The sequence below is a fragment of the Aphelocoma coerulescens genome, chromosome 8, assembly GCF_041296385.1.
Source record: "Aphelocoma coerulescens isolate FSJ_1873_10779 chromosome 8, UR_Acoe_1.0, whole genome shotgun sequence".
In the NCBI taxonomy this organism is placed as follows: domain Eukaryota; kingdom Metazoa; phylum Chordata; class Aves; order Passeriformes; family Corvidae; genus Aphelocoma; species Aphelocoma coerulescens.
The window spans coordinates 22,522,260-22,536,287 of record NC_091022.1 but is presented as its reverse complement, the minus strand read 5'-3'; the positions used below and the strand labels follow the sequence as shown (position 1 = coordinate 22,536,287).

Below are 14,028 nucleotides of genomic sequence, written 5' to 3'. Positions count from 1 at the left end.
GGCTTTCAAGGACAAATGAAACTCCCTTTCTTTTCAAGAGCCACAAGTTTCACTCTTGACAGCTTTTGGGTGTGCAGCCTCCATGTGAGCAAGGGGCAGGTCTGGTACTTCCAGCATCCTTAAGTGCAATCAGTTCTGTGACATCCTGCTTCTCCTGTCTGCGCTGCAAATGGTCTGCTTGCCAGCAAGTACAGGAGAGGCAGCACTGGGTGAAGGAGTTTGGGATGGAAGCAGTAAGATATCCAGAGTAAAGGTGTAGAAAAAGCAGATGAGGACACAAGGAGGAAGGTGAAGGGCTAAAGGAGCTGAGCAGATTGCTCCCTGTCCTGAGGCATCACGTCAACCAGGGAGGGCATGAGACAAAGTCATCCCAGCTACAAAGAGGTAAATGCTGGGAACCATCAGGGCAATCGTGCAGTTCCCACCCCTTCCCTCCAAGTCCAAACCACCATCCCATCATGGCCCTTTTTTCCATACACCCTTGTGTATCTACTACAGCGAGGCAACAACTGTGCTCTGTATGAAAAGAGAGGCTGGAAAAGGTACTGACCAGCAGGTGTTGTGAGTAAAGGGAGCTGGGTGTGGCTAAGGTTAAAAGCATCCTCTGACTAGCCAAGAGAATTTGCTGTTATCTCCAGGTCAGAGAGGGCTAACACTCAATTCTGTGATTTGTTCAAGCAGCAACTCTGTGCTAAAGGTGTCCTTAGTGCAGGAAGGGGCCTGAAAGAACAGACAGACTCAAAAGATGACATATCTGTGGTAATCTGAGTTACAAATCAACTACAAGCAGAGAAGGAAAGGGATACTGCGGATCTGACAGGCTCCAGATGGGAAAGGCAGGACACCTTCAGCCTCCTATTAGTGGGTGGGCTACCCTATGGTTAGCAATCAGAAAGAACGTCCTCTTTGGGGCAAAGCTACCTGTGAAATGTCAGCAGAAAGCCTGGCTGAAGGACAGCAACACAAGAAAAAGAAAGGGAAAGAGGCAGAGCAGTAAGGGAAGACATTTACAGACGATTATGTAACAATTTTCAAATGAACACATACAGCTCCTCCCTGCAGGGAGGGAGGATGCTCATTTTGTTGAGGCCCATGGACACTTCAAATTGCTGGGACTAACTTTCTTATCCTACCGTTACTGCAAGAGGACATCTCTGAGCAAACAGCACTCTGACTGCAGACATCCACAGACCCTATCCCAAGACAGTCCATTCAACACAGACTCAGTGAGGTTCCCTCAGCCTGATGCAAGCTTGTCTACCATGCCACTTGCAGGGAGAGAGAAAATGACCTTCAGAGCAAATATCATTATACTGTGAGCATGAAAAGACAAAGTTATGGGTTTGGGAACCTCCCTTGCAAGGTGGAAAAGTCACAGAAGAGTGCGGTTAGTTGGCAGCAGCCAAAAAACTTTGGCAAAGGGCTACATTGTTGAAACCCAAGTAGGAGCACTGCAAGCAATAATTCCTTACCTTTGACAGTGATCTGGGCTGTGGCTTCAATCATGCCAAGGGAAGAGATGGCCACGCAGGTGTAGTTGGCAGACTGCATGATGTTATTCAGTTCCAGAACATTCCTACCGACGGGCATCTCATCTTCTTTGGTCAGTTCCTCCACACCAGCCATCCACTTCACATAGGGCATTGGAGCACCTACTGCCACGCATGTGAGGTTCACGCTCCCCCCAGGCATCACCTCATGGTTGCTCGGAGGGATAGAGAATCGAGGAGCAACACGCCGCACTGAAACAAGGAAGAGACAGCTAGTAGGGTCACAGAACCAGCAGGGAGTACTCAGTTGCACTGTGGGGTACATGAGGGGTGGTCAACATTTTTGCCTGTCTATCCCTCAGGACAGATAAAATGAAGTGCAAAAGCTGTTCACTACTTTGCCAAATTGCACACACTTTGCTCTCCTTCCTTAGCCACTGGCATTTTATGAGCAGAACTCATTAAGAGATGGCTCAATCCATTCCCTCCAAACATAGCCTTTTGAAATCATATCACTAACATGAAACATTCCTCCATTTATATTACATCCCTCTAATTAGAGAGCATGCACAAATGCCAGTCACACACTTTGCGCAGGGCCCACTGAAGCTCTGCATAACAGAATCCCCTGCTCAATTTATTAGCTCTGGAGCAAAGCAGCCCATTCCCTAAACCTCACAGGGTTCGGGCAGGGGCAGCAGAAGGGTCTCTTTTTGAATTAGAGCACATGTGCTGCTAAATAAAATATAATTCCTTTCAAAATGTAACTCAGGTTCTACCTTGGCTCAGAAAAAATAGTCACCAGAGCTGCATGACATTGTCAGGGCCTGAAGAGATCACCTTGCTGGGCAGGAGAGAACTAATCCTGACAGATGTGAGATCATATCCATTTTGACAGAAGAGAGCTGGGCTGGCAGAACCTTTCCCACCTTCATGGCAGCTCTTCGGGAGATGTATTCCTCCTTATTGCATTGCACAGCTTCTCTTCATATCAATCCCTTGCTGGGTATTTCATTCAAGACTTATTTGTAAGCAACTCTCAGCTACAATAAAGCTCTAAAGCTGCCTGCCATATGCATTCCTGTCAGGAAAATGACACTGAGAAATGAGGTCCCTTCTTCAGGGTTAGTGTTATGGGCCTATTTAAGCAAGGGTAGAGAAACAACTGTGCTCGGTAAATCTTTGTCTCCTCTGGGCAAGCTCATTTTAGTCTGTAGTTAAAAAGGGAAACTGCTTGAACGTGTCTTGCCCAGTAGCTCTGCTCTCCTCCACTGGAAAAGCAGCCCCCGAGCAGCAGCCGGGGTCACGACTGACCGGCTCTCCCTGCCAATTATGCTCCTCCATCAGTGCGCTGGGCTGGCGGGGCAGTGACTGCCACAGCGCTGGGGGCAGGTGGGAATGGGGCAGGAGCCTGAGCAGGGCCAGCTCACAACAGGCCACAGGCACAGCCAGCCCCACGGGCGATGGGGCCTGGGGTCTCATAGCTCTGCTAGCCTGGCTCCTGCCACCGTGGCATCTCCACAGACAGTAAAGCTGCTGACAGCCTCGTGAACAGCAGAGGTGTCAGCTCCACTTGCCAAGCTGGCTCTCCCCAAATCAAATTTCACTAGTGCTCTCTTTGATGATTCATCCCCAAACCATCAGGATTGCAGAAATAGACTGAACACAGAAGCCCCCACGCTTGCATGTACAACAGAGCTAAGACTCTGTGGTAAATTAGACAATACTGTCAACATCGTGTGTGTATTGCACATCGTCTCAGTGACAAAACAGGGCTCATTAGCTCCTTACCAGACAGGATAAGGATAACTTAAGGATAACTTCCTTTGCCTTTTTTTTTTTTTTTAAATATATAAATCCAAAGTCTTGCTGGATGCTTCTTTTAATCAAGTATTAAATATCAAATCAATACCTACATGAGCAATCACCAATGAAGTGTTACCTGACCGATGGGGCAGTGCTCCCCATATGAGACAGAACTAAAAGTGTACTCAAATGCTATGCAGTTGTGAGAATACAGACTTAACCTGATGGACATGGCAATGGTTCAACATGATGGCATGTTTTTCCAACCAAAGCATCCCAGCACCATTCATTAAGAGTCAGCTTTGTTTTCCAATGAACGTGGCGTCAAATTATTCCAGGTAGAAGCTGTTCAAATTCTGTCCCCATCAAAGGACCAAACCCACCCACCCAAGCTGTATTAAAACAGAAAAAAAAAAGCAAACTTTGAGGACAAAGCCATAGGCGTGCACAGAGCACTCACACACATGCACAAGGCAAACAGGCTGGCAGGCACCAGAGGCCACTACAGTGTCAGACAGACAGCAGTGGAAGGGCAGGACAGGGAGAAGGAAGGTGCACAAGTACTCACATACAGGGACCTGGGAAGACAAGACACTGGAGGACACAAGGCCATGCAGAAAGGTGAGAGCCCAGCATGCAGAGATTTTCACTTCCAGCCCTGTGAGACCAGACACAGCACAGCCTGCTGCAGACTCCCCTGCACCCCACAGTGTCCCCATGTCAAGCGCCTGCTTTCAGGGTGCTCCCGGGGCTGTGCGAGTCCCACTGGGGCCGTGTCACCCTTGATGTGTCCTGCAGAGGCAGGGCCTGTGGGGGCTGTGCCTCTCTCCTGAGGAATGTCAGCAGCTGACCACTGCCTGCTCCCCTGCAGGGAGGGGACAGGCACTTCACTGGGGTTGGGGGCCCTGCAGCAGCGCTCTGCAGGGTGACGGGAAGTCACTCTCCCCTGTGTCACACACAAGGGAGCAGCAGAGGTGGTTGGTACGTTCCTGTGCCTAGAGAAGGGATGAATGGCAAGGAAAACTCTCCTGTGGATCAAACATTATGAGACCCCCTCACCAGCCTCGACATGGGCTGTCCCTCCCACACACCGCAGCCTGCGGATGCCAGCAAGTTGTGTGGAGCCTCAGCCCTCCAGCCTGGCAACAGATGAGTGGTTAAATAGGCTTCTGTGGTGCATTTCTGCAACCCAGAATGGCTGAGCCGTCTTCCCCTCATTTGCACACCAGCAGAGCTGCTGAAATTGGCTCGCTGCTCCGCACCGGAGAACAGCAGTGCCCAAGGCACCCAGCTGCTAAAAATGGATGCCCTGTGCTGGGGTCAGCTCTCTACATGGGAGGTGGGAGGAGGTCAGGGCAGTGCCTTTGGTAAGAGATCTGGCCCAGATGATGCTCTGTCAGGAGTACGTGCAAAGGAAGGGATGGGCTCCATGAGCCTCCCATCCTTTTGGGGGATAATTGGCAGCTTCTTGTCCCAGTCAGTACGGAGGGAGAAGGGGAGATGCTGTCAGTTAGCATTAGCAAGAGCTGGCACAGCTCTCACAGCAGCTTGCAGAGCACCATCAACACATTCCTCAGGCTCAAGCCAGCGATTTAAGTTGCTTGCTTTTCTAGCGTAAGAGTCTGGTAATAATTTAAATCAGTGTAACTCCTCAAAAAGCAGCATTCTTAGAATTTCTGTCCAATTTACAAGTCAAATCACATGTGTTAGCACAGTCCATGATGCTACCTTAAGTGCTCCAGAAAATAATGTTGTTCTTCATTTTTTGCAGCAATGAAATTTCCCTTTTAATTACAATTTTCTTGACAAGAATTTGCAATAATTTTTTTAATCCTCTTTTTGGATAAGGATCAGAAGAAGGTGGTTTGGATGGAGGTTTTGCAAGAACAGCACAGGGAAAATTGCTGTGAATATTAAAATTATTTCAATGGACAATACTATAATTCAGGGGTTTAGTTAAACCAGCAGACTGTCAAAAATGAGATTCATTATAATTCATCCCGAGAACAGGCATCATAAGGGCTCTGTGCTGCTCCACTATTCTGCATACCTCCCTGTTGAGAGCATTCCTTAGGAAGTGAAGTGAAGTGAAGTGAAACTCAGAGCAGTGAGTGCAGTGCAACCTGAGCCCATGCCCCAGATCTCACAGGACAGGGAGGAAAGACAGTGTGGAGTCTGGTTCCCAACTCACAGGGGGGATTGCTGGGAGGAAGGAGGGGAGCAAGCAACACTAGAGCCACAAAGGTTGAGAAATGTTAATAATTCAGCATGCATTAACATGCACATTCCTTGCCTTGAGAGCAAAGAGCTTCAATAGATTGTCTGGCTCCTTTCAGCACAGGAGTGTCTGTTTCCCAATGTCTCAGGTTCCCTCCAAGGGTGAAGTTACCCCTTTGGAGAACCAGGGACACCCTCCTCCCTGCTGCTGTCTGCAAGAGATGTAGGCTCTAAGCTCAGGGCTCTCAGGCTGGTGCTGTTAGTCCCTCTCATGTGCTGAGACACTGCTGGTATGCAGTGAGGCTCTGCTAGAAACACAACAGTGCCAGGAGGACTGCCCAGGCTTCCAAAATTGTGCAGCGCTGCTAGGGAAGGGGAAACTAAATTTCCAAATTTTCCTGCTGGCTGCCTTGGCCACAGTTCAGCTGAGCAGATGACAATGCTAACACCCCTCCCTCTGGTTTGCAGAGATCCAGGCACCTCTACTTGCCTGCTCCTGGATTCTGGGTTTCCTTTGAACCATGCCTACCTGGCATCTAATTCTGGGCCTCATCTTTCCCCTTCCATGGCAAGCTCACTGGGTGCTGCCCCATAGTGATGGAGAGCTGTGCTTGTGCTCTGCACACTTCTCTGCTCCTCAATTCCAGCTGCTCAGGTCCTGCACCACTGTCCTAACATCCTCTCCTCTTTGCTTATCCTTTGCACGAGGGAACAGCAGCCTGAACTCTCTTTTGCTCTGGAGGAGAACTAGGACTGCCTGGTCTGCTGCTCCTCCCCAGTCCCAGCACAGACAAGGACAGTTTGGGGTCTCTGCTCTAACCTCCCAGCTGGGATGAGCAGCAGTGTGTGATGCAGGGGCACATCTTTGAGAGTGTGAGACTGTCCAATTTCAGTACTTGAGCCAGGCAAGCTGAAGGATCCCTGGTGCACGGGGTGTGTTCTCGCCCTTGCCAGACTGGTAATGTGCCAAAACTCCCACCTTCCTCAGGAACCACCTCCTCCAAGTTGGGAAGGAGTGAATTTAGGAGCTATCCTCAAACATGATCATTGGTCTGCATGGTTTACTCATCTCTAGAAACCTTTCATCTCTCCCCAGTGCTATCATTTTACTAAAGGACTACAAATGGAAAGGCAGTTGCTGAAGTCTCACAACCTATTGACAGAACCAACAGCAGGAGAGGAAAAATTGGAACCAGAAAAAAATGCATTTATAGTCTAATCCTGTGCTCAAACAATGCTGTACTATTTATGCTCCCAATGTATCCTTGAGTGCTGACATTTTATAGACAATTTCCAAAACAGGGCCTTGCCATTTTTGGATTATATTTCAGCTATAACTTTTAGGTCTAATTATTTGTGCTGACAACCACATATAAAAGAGGATATATCATTACAGTGGTGCAGCACTGGAGACACATCAGCATTCAGCATACTGACATACTAATAGCAAAGTAAGGGAGAGCAAGACCGTGGAGCTCTGCAATTTGCATTCGCTATCAGAAATTTCTCTGATGAAAATAACATTAAGGAGGAGAATACGAGAAAAGATCCACTGTATCAAGATAAAATAACTTGTTAATAAATAACCTTGTAGCAGCCACAGAGCAATAATTAAATGCATGGGTTAGCACTACACAGTTTTAAGTAAAGCTGGAAAAACGTAAGATGTAATTATCAGTGCCAAACAAATTATAAGCATGGCAAATCCCAATGGAATATTTAGAAACTAATTTCTGGCTTCACATTAAATATTTGTGTATGTAGGTATATTTGGTGGAGCGGGAAGGAAGGGTCGACACAAAGAATGATAAATTCTCCACTCCTGCTGGCTTATATCCATTCTCAGCTGCCTCCATTCAGCTAAACCATGTGGCTAAAACATTTAAGTGCCCTGTCAAAGGTTTACTCTCTAGTGGTGTCTCAGCCATCACAGCAGTGCTCCAAATTCACTGAAATCTGGGAAGCTTTGGGCCTTGGCTTTAATTTCTTCTCTTTTTTCCCTTGTTCTCATTTTTCATCATTGTCTTGGGCTGAGGTAATTTTATCCTCTAAAAAATCTATTTTTAGAAGGTAAACAACAAAGGTCCTGTGCCTCAGTACAATCTAAATGAGAGCATGTTCCAGGGAGAGAAACGGGATTGAACTCAGTGTACTGGAACAACTGCTATGACAATTTGTTAAAACTTGTTCCAGTGATGATCGTAAGACAACTCATCCAGCTGCCTGACAGTTTGTGTGAGACAAGGAGGGTCTCCTCCCAGTGCCACCTGGGAGGCAGTGTGAGCAGCCCCTCACCTCCAGTGAGTGTGGAATGACAGACCCCCACAGAACCTGTGCAGTGAAGGAGTCATCTCTGGAAACTAAATCCGGACTCCTGCCAGAAACTCCAGCTTTCCTCAGCAGGAAATCATGAGTGCCTCGAGCTAGGTCTGGAGCTAGATTTAATTTAAAGGCTGGAGTTGCCTTTCACTAATGTCCTTTATTCACCTCTGGCTCTCTGAGAGCAGCAGGACAGAACAAAGCAAAGCACAAATCAGGTTTTGCTGAGTAGCTACGAGCTCCTGTGCATGTCACCAGGGGCCTCCCTGAGCCATCTTTGGTATGGCTGGGGCCACTGCCAGAACTCCCTGCCCTCCTGCCAGCTAGAGGAAAACCCAGGTCCAGAGAAGAAAGGAGAGGCAGACCTGCTCGTGCAAAGGGCCCTTGTCTGAGCATGGACAGAGCATGGAAAATGGGCCACCCCAGCACAGGGACTGCTGAGGAGCAGGGAAGTTGCCGCAGTGCAAGGGATCTGCATCTCAGCCAGCTGCCCCTGCTGCCTTGTGGCAAGGGAGGGCAGCATGCTTGGTTCTCTTCCAGCTGAGATCAAAAGTAAGCTTTTTGCCTCTAGAGAAAGTTTAAAAACTTTTAAAGCTACAGGAAGAATTGAGGAACCCACTCTCCCTAGCAGCTTGTGAGGGGACTAATCATTCTGACCTCTGCTTCCAGAGACTGCTCTTGATCTCCAGCCAGAAAGCAGCAGCAGTTCAAGAGGCCTTACACTTGCACCTAGCACAGATAAAGGGTTAGAAAGGACCCCCCACACAGCAGCATGCACTTCTTCCTACTCTGCCTTTGACAAAACTGCCCTGGCTGGTATTTGCATGCAAAATATATTCTGTACACTTTAAATCTCAAGCAACAAAGGCATGCAAGCAAAGTATCAATGCCATCACAAGAGTCACAGCAAACAGTAAGCAGATTTCATCAGGCACACTGTGGCTGTGCCTGGAAAGGAGCCAGTCTGCAGGGCCCCCTCCCCGTTTGGGGATGGCTCTCCTCTCCCTACTGGAAAAGTCCCATCTGACGTGGCGTACTGTAGATGGATAAGAAGTGAAAAGGACCAACCTTCTCGCTGATCTGAGAGATGAAAGTTTGTTTTGTTTGATGGCAGAGTGCGATGAAGATGAGGAGGGAATAAAAAAAGACAAGGAAAAACACAGAGAGTAAAAACAGGCCAAGCTTCATCTGTCTGCACACCACTGAAACGACAAGACAAGACTACAGAGGTCAGCCATGACTTCCCACCATGCACACACCACTCCACGCAGTGACAAGAAAGCCGCACTTGCACTGCTCTGGCCTGGAGCAGGACCAGCCCCTCCACCTCCCTGACCCACTCACCACTCCTGCAGGCAGGGCAGAGGGGACTGCACATCCCACACGTCCCCACATGAAGGGTGCTTCAGGGATGGCCCTGCTCTGGGCCAGACGCTGGAAGCACAGACATGTTTACATGTGCAGAACACTCACACGCACAGAGCAAAGGACTCCAGCCATCACACAGACTGATGTGCTCTCATACACCCACTCCAGCTACAGAGATGATGGCAAAGGCACTTTAAACCCATTGACCACACACTGGGAAGACCATAAATGTAAATCCGAATTTTATAAAGTATGAAAGAAATGCTCCAAGTGGTGAATCAAAAAATCTTCTACCATGAAGAGCTGTTCCCCCTCTCCAAACAAAGAGCTAAACGTAGCAGAGAGGTATTAGGCAAGTGACAGACACGCGCAGTCTCAGCTGGGCTCGGTTTTGAGAGAGTCTTATTGGTACACTGTGCTGCAAGTGAGAGATGGACAAGAAATCAGAAGGACAAAAACACCCAGAGAATTGAGCAGGTCCCAGTTTTTTGTTCCTGCGGGAGAGACAGCAGAAGGTTAGTTGCATTTTCCTTATAGACAAAGGAGATCTTATTTCTCTAGCAGGAGTGACCTCACTCCAGCTACAGATCTGTGGCATACCAGCTGTAATCGAACCCTCGCTGAGAGAATACATAAATGGATTTTATAGTTAAAGACTGCTTATGAGTCACATTTTTGATGGGGGAAGGAGAAGGTGGGGGAAGGAATTTGCTTTCCAGCAGAAACACTGCAAATTAGAGAACAGCATGTGGCATTATACAGTGCAACAGTACAGTAAGCCATTTCCAGCAATTAGAGGACAGGATTTTAACCAACACTGACATGGTACAGGCAAGGCAACAAGCTACCAATAACAGCTACTACAGTGGCCTATGAAGTGTAATGGAGCTTGCTGGAGAACAGCAAAACACTTATTTACATTTTTTCAATTGAACCAATACCAGGGGATCTGAACCAGCCAACTCAGAGCTTAACTGGCCCATAAGTGAGAGCCACATCTAGAGAAGAGCCCCACCAAGACATCTTTAAAACAAACAGTCCTAAGCTTAAGGTCCAGGTTTCCTCTGCCCTGCTTTAGAAAGGGGATTTACCTCTTGGTCTACAAAACATTAGCATAAGGCTCATTTGATCCTGTGAGACCCTGCGATGGGAGGGAACCTCTTTATTGCTACTCCCAAGCTGGCACTTTATTTCCCAATCTAATGGAGCATATCACATCTGCATGGCTTCAGCAGACAGTGAGGGGCTCCTGCCTTCTGCTCAGCTCTTCCCAACAGGGAGGATTTGTTTCCTGTCCTTGCCCAAGAAGGACAGTGCTTCTGGCAAACCAGGTGTGCTCGTGGAAGGCTGCAATTCCAGACAGCAGCACTCACACTGCAACAGGGTAACACATACTCCAAGTGCTGCCAGCGTGGACCAACCTACTGCACCCATTGGGATTGTGAGACTGAAGGGCAAGAAGCTGGTGAAGGGTATGAGACTGAGGGATGGTGCTGGAACAGCTACAGGAATACCTGTCCTTGCTGCTGAAGCCCCCAGAGCCACCCTCTGCCTTGGGAGGGACTGATGGACCCCGGCCATACCAAGGGGACTCACTGTGGTGCCACTTGGCCTGCCTGGGGGCAAGGTGAGGGGTGCTGCTCCAGCTGGGGGACAGCCAGGAGCTTTGTTTTGGGGAATGTGGCAGGGATCACACTGCATCAGTGGGCATGGACAGGAGTAGGCTCCAGCAGTGGCTTTCCCCCAGGTGTTGACACTTCAGATTAGAGTTGGAAAGGTGAGGAGACACATGTGAAACACACTAATTCAAACAGATTACTTTCTGGTTTGTCAAACAGGAACAAGTTTAGGACCTGCTATTTGTCATTAATTGCTGGATTATCTCTTAATCTAATTTTATATTAGTGCTTTATTAAGCAATAAAAACCAGTAGCAGGCTACTTTGGAACATCCGTAAAGCAAGAGGAAACACCTGGGCAGAAAGTTCTCTGTGCTTTTCCCTTAGTTAAGGCTTAAATAGCTGCTGCTTTATCTGAGATAAACCTGATAAATGGCAAATTGAAAGTTTCATCTCCTTAGAGGTTCCATTCACATGGTCCCTTATCTCCAGTTCTCTAGCCATGTCACTCCTAAGCTAAGAAGCATGTTTTATCAACAGTTTTTCTGCTTTCCTACAGAGCAAGTGACTCTGAGCAGTGATGGTAAATAACATCTGCCCCCCCACCATGCAGGGACAGAGGCAGAGGATTTAAGCCAGAGTATCCCCTGTGCAGAATACCACGGTTCACTAGGCACGCTACCATGTTCTCATGAACCTGAGCTGCCTGGCAGCTGAGCTGTACATGCCAGTCTAAGTGCAAGTCAACTTACAGCAGAAAAGCCATCAGAGGATAGCAAATTCCAGAAGGTAAAAAACGGGGCTCCATTTGAGAGCCAAGCTGAAACAGCAAAGAAGCAAAGAGCAAGGCCGTATCAGACACGTGTCTGCCAGTCCTGCCAGACAGCTCTCATGCTCTACAGGCAGAAATTCCTATGCCGACTGAATTTGGCTTCTACTCTGCCACAGATGTGCTTGTCTGTGCAGCAGCAGCAGTACTCTAACCACAGCAGCTTGTTGCAGAAAGAATGAATTTGGATTTATGGGGGATTCTGCTTTTGAATAGTCTTGGTCATTAGCTGCCTGAAACAATGCAGGTGGCTGTGGCCAGGATATGAATGCACAGGTCTGAGAGTTTAGATCACCAGCTCAAACAAAGGAACACATTTCCAAAGCTTTTCAGAGTGGGAAGCTAATACTTCCCTGAAAGCATCAAGAAAGTTCATTATCCCAACTGGCTCTGCAATTCTACGGGGAACTGCCAGCATCTGTCCTGTGTGAAAACCCTCTGGTGCTATGCAAGGCATTAATATAAAGGCCAACCCAGACACTTTGGAATCCAAAAGACACAGAGGTTAACAAAAACCCAGAGGAGGATGAACCTGCTCCTGCTTATCTCCAAAAGCACATCTTGTGTCTCAAGGACTCCACATAAATCAAATTTTATCCTTTACAGCTTTTAGTGGTATAGAGGAACAAAAGGACAGATTGTCTTTTTTACGCCAGATTACATGAGAACAAGACAACCTTCCATTATATCCGATGAACAATGCTCTCATGCCACACTGATGAGTGTATTCCACCCTAGAAAGACAGACAGGATGCTCAGGGTGCCCAACTATCCTTTCCCACTCATAGCGTACACACATGCATGCATGAATTCAATTATGAGCAGAAAATCTCAGAGCACCAGAGATGTATTTCTTAGTCCTTTGTGCAAGTGGATATGGAAGGGGAGGAAATGGACATTTAGTTGGCACAGATATGCAGGCCTAATTGTTCCACAGATGTCTGTGCAGGTCATGTGGGGAGGAGGGGGAAAGAGGTTTGCAGGTACATTTTTGTGTTGCATTATCATACACTGAGCCACCAGTCACTCTCCTATTTTCCACAAAGGTCATTTAACAAATAATCAGACTTGAGCCTTGCAACGCACTTTGAACCATCAAAGGACTTTGCAGGGAATAAAACTGTTAAGCTTATTTAGTTGAGTTCTATAAAGCACATTGGACTCTTTGAATGGAATGTGCCAGCTAAAGGACAAAGAACTATTATTTATTAAACCATGACAGTTATAAGCATTACAGCATAGCAGAATGCTCGTAGAAACATGCTGACGGTGAACACACTTCCTGCCAGGAGAAAATATGACAAAAATATTCATAGTAATATTTGGGGAGGAGAAAACTTGGCAGAAGCTTCCATGTGCTTCTCTGGCTCTGAAGCTGGGCAGCTCCGGTGTGAGGATACACAGTGACAGCAGCACGAGCCACAGTGCCCGTGTCACATGTGGCACAGTCCAGGCTGTGCTGACCCGAGCCTGCTCACAACCAGCCAAGGTGCACCTGCCCACACTACAGCTGCTCTGACAGGGGTTACGGCAGCACGGCTACAGCTTCAGCATCGAGAAGTACCTGGGGGCAGAGGAAATGAAGTTAAAAGTACTGAAATTCCGCGAAAAGGAGCACACTTTCTTCACCAGTGCCACTGGTCTCTGCTGCACTGCAGTGTTATCTCGAGGTCAGGACTGTGCAGAACACACACAGGGATGTCATGGCCCTCCAGACCTGCGGCCTCCTCAGCCATCTGCCAGCTGCTGAGGGCTACGCTCTGCAGCTTCTACTGCAGCCTGGCTCTGCTTCTTCTGATGGTCCAGGGCAGACATCTGTCCAGAGCAACAGTCAGGGTCATCCAGACTGATCCAACTGCTGGTTTGTGTTTCCTGTCATCCAGGCATCTCCCTCACAAGTCTGTCCAGTCTCTGCTTGCCTGTGATCGGTGCCAGGCCCTCAAGCACTGGCAGTGCTCCTCTCTGGTCAAGTATTGTCACCCCCATCAACCCTGAGGAGAAGCAGGTTTAACGGAGCGCATTGTCAGAAGTGTGCATATAGCTGGGTTGTAAACAAACGTATTCCCTTGTTATTTAGCCATTTTTCAGACATCTCCACTTTTGGTTGCTGACTGTTCAACCACTGTCCTCAGCTTTTACTCTTCTTCTGGCAATAGCCTTGAGCTTTGACTGCTGTTGCTATTTTAGCTGCTTTAATATTACATAAGCAGAAAATGTTCTTTTTAAAGGCGTCAAGTCTTGTTGCTCCAGGCCTGTGTCAGTCATTCAGAATTATTATTATTTACACAAGGTTCCTGCTGCAGTAAGTATATAGCCACAAGTAGCCATTTCAGTGAGCTCCCTCCGTGTCTGAGACTAAGCTACTGCCAAGTTCTCAAGGG

At 47.9% G+C, this 14,028-nt stretch overlaps 1 protein-coding gene across 7 annotated transcripts in view; it reads right to left on the bottom strand.

Annotated features, from left to right (window-relative positions):
• Positions 1-14,028, bottom strand: part of PTPRF (protein tyrosine phosphatase receptor type F) — a 380,389-nt gene that overhangs the window by 72,485 nt on the left and 293,876 nt on the right. For all 7 annotated transcript variants that reach the window (XM_069023152.1, XM_069023156.1, XM_069023157.1 and 4 more), the window contains one exon: positions 1,473-1,742. In XM_069023152.1, coding sequence (XP_068879253.1) covers positions 1,473-1,742 — 270 coding nt within the window. The remainder of the gene's footprint in view (positions 1-1,472; positions 1,743-14,028) is intronic.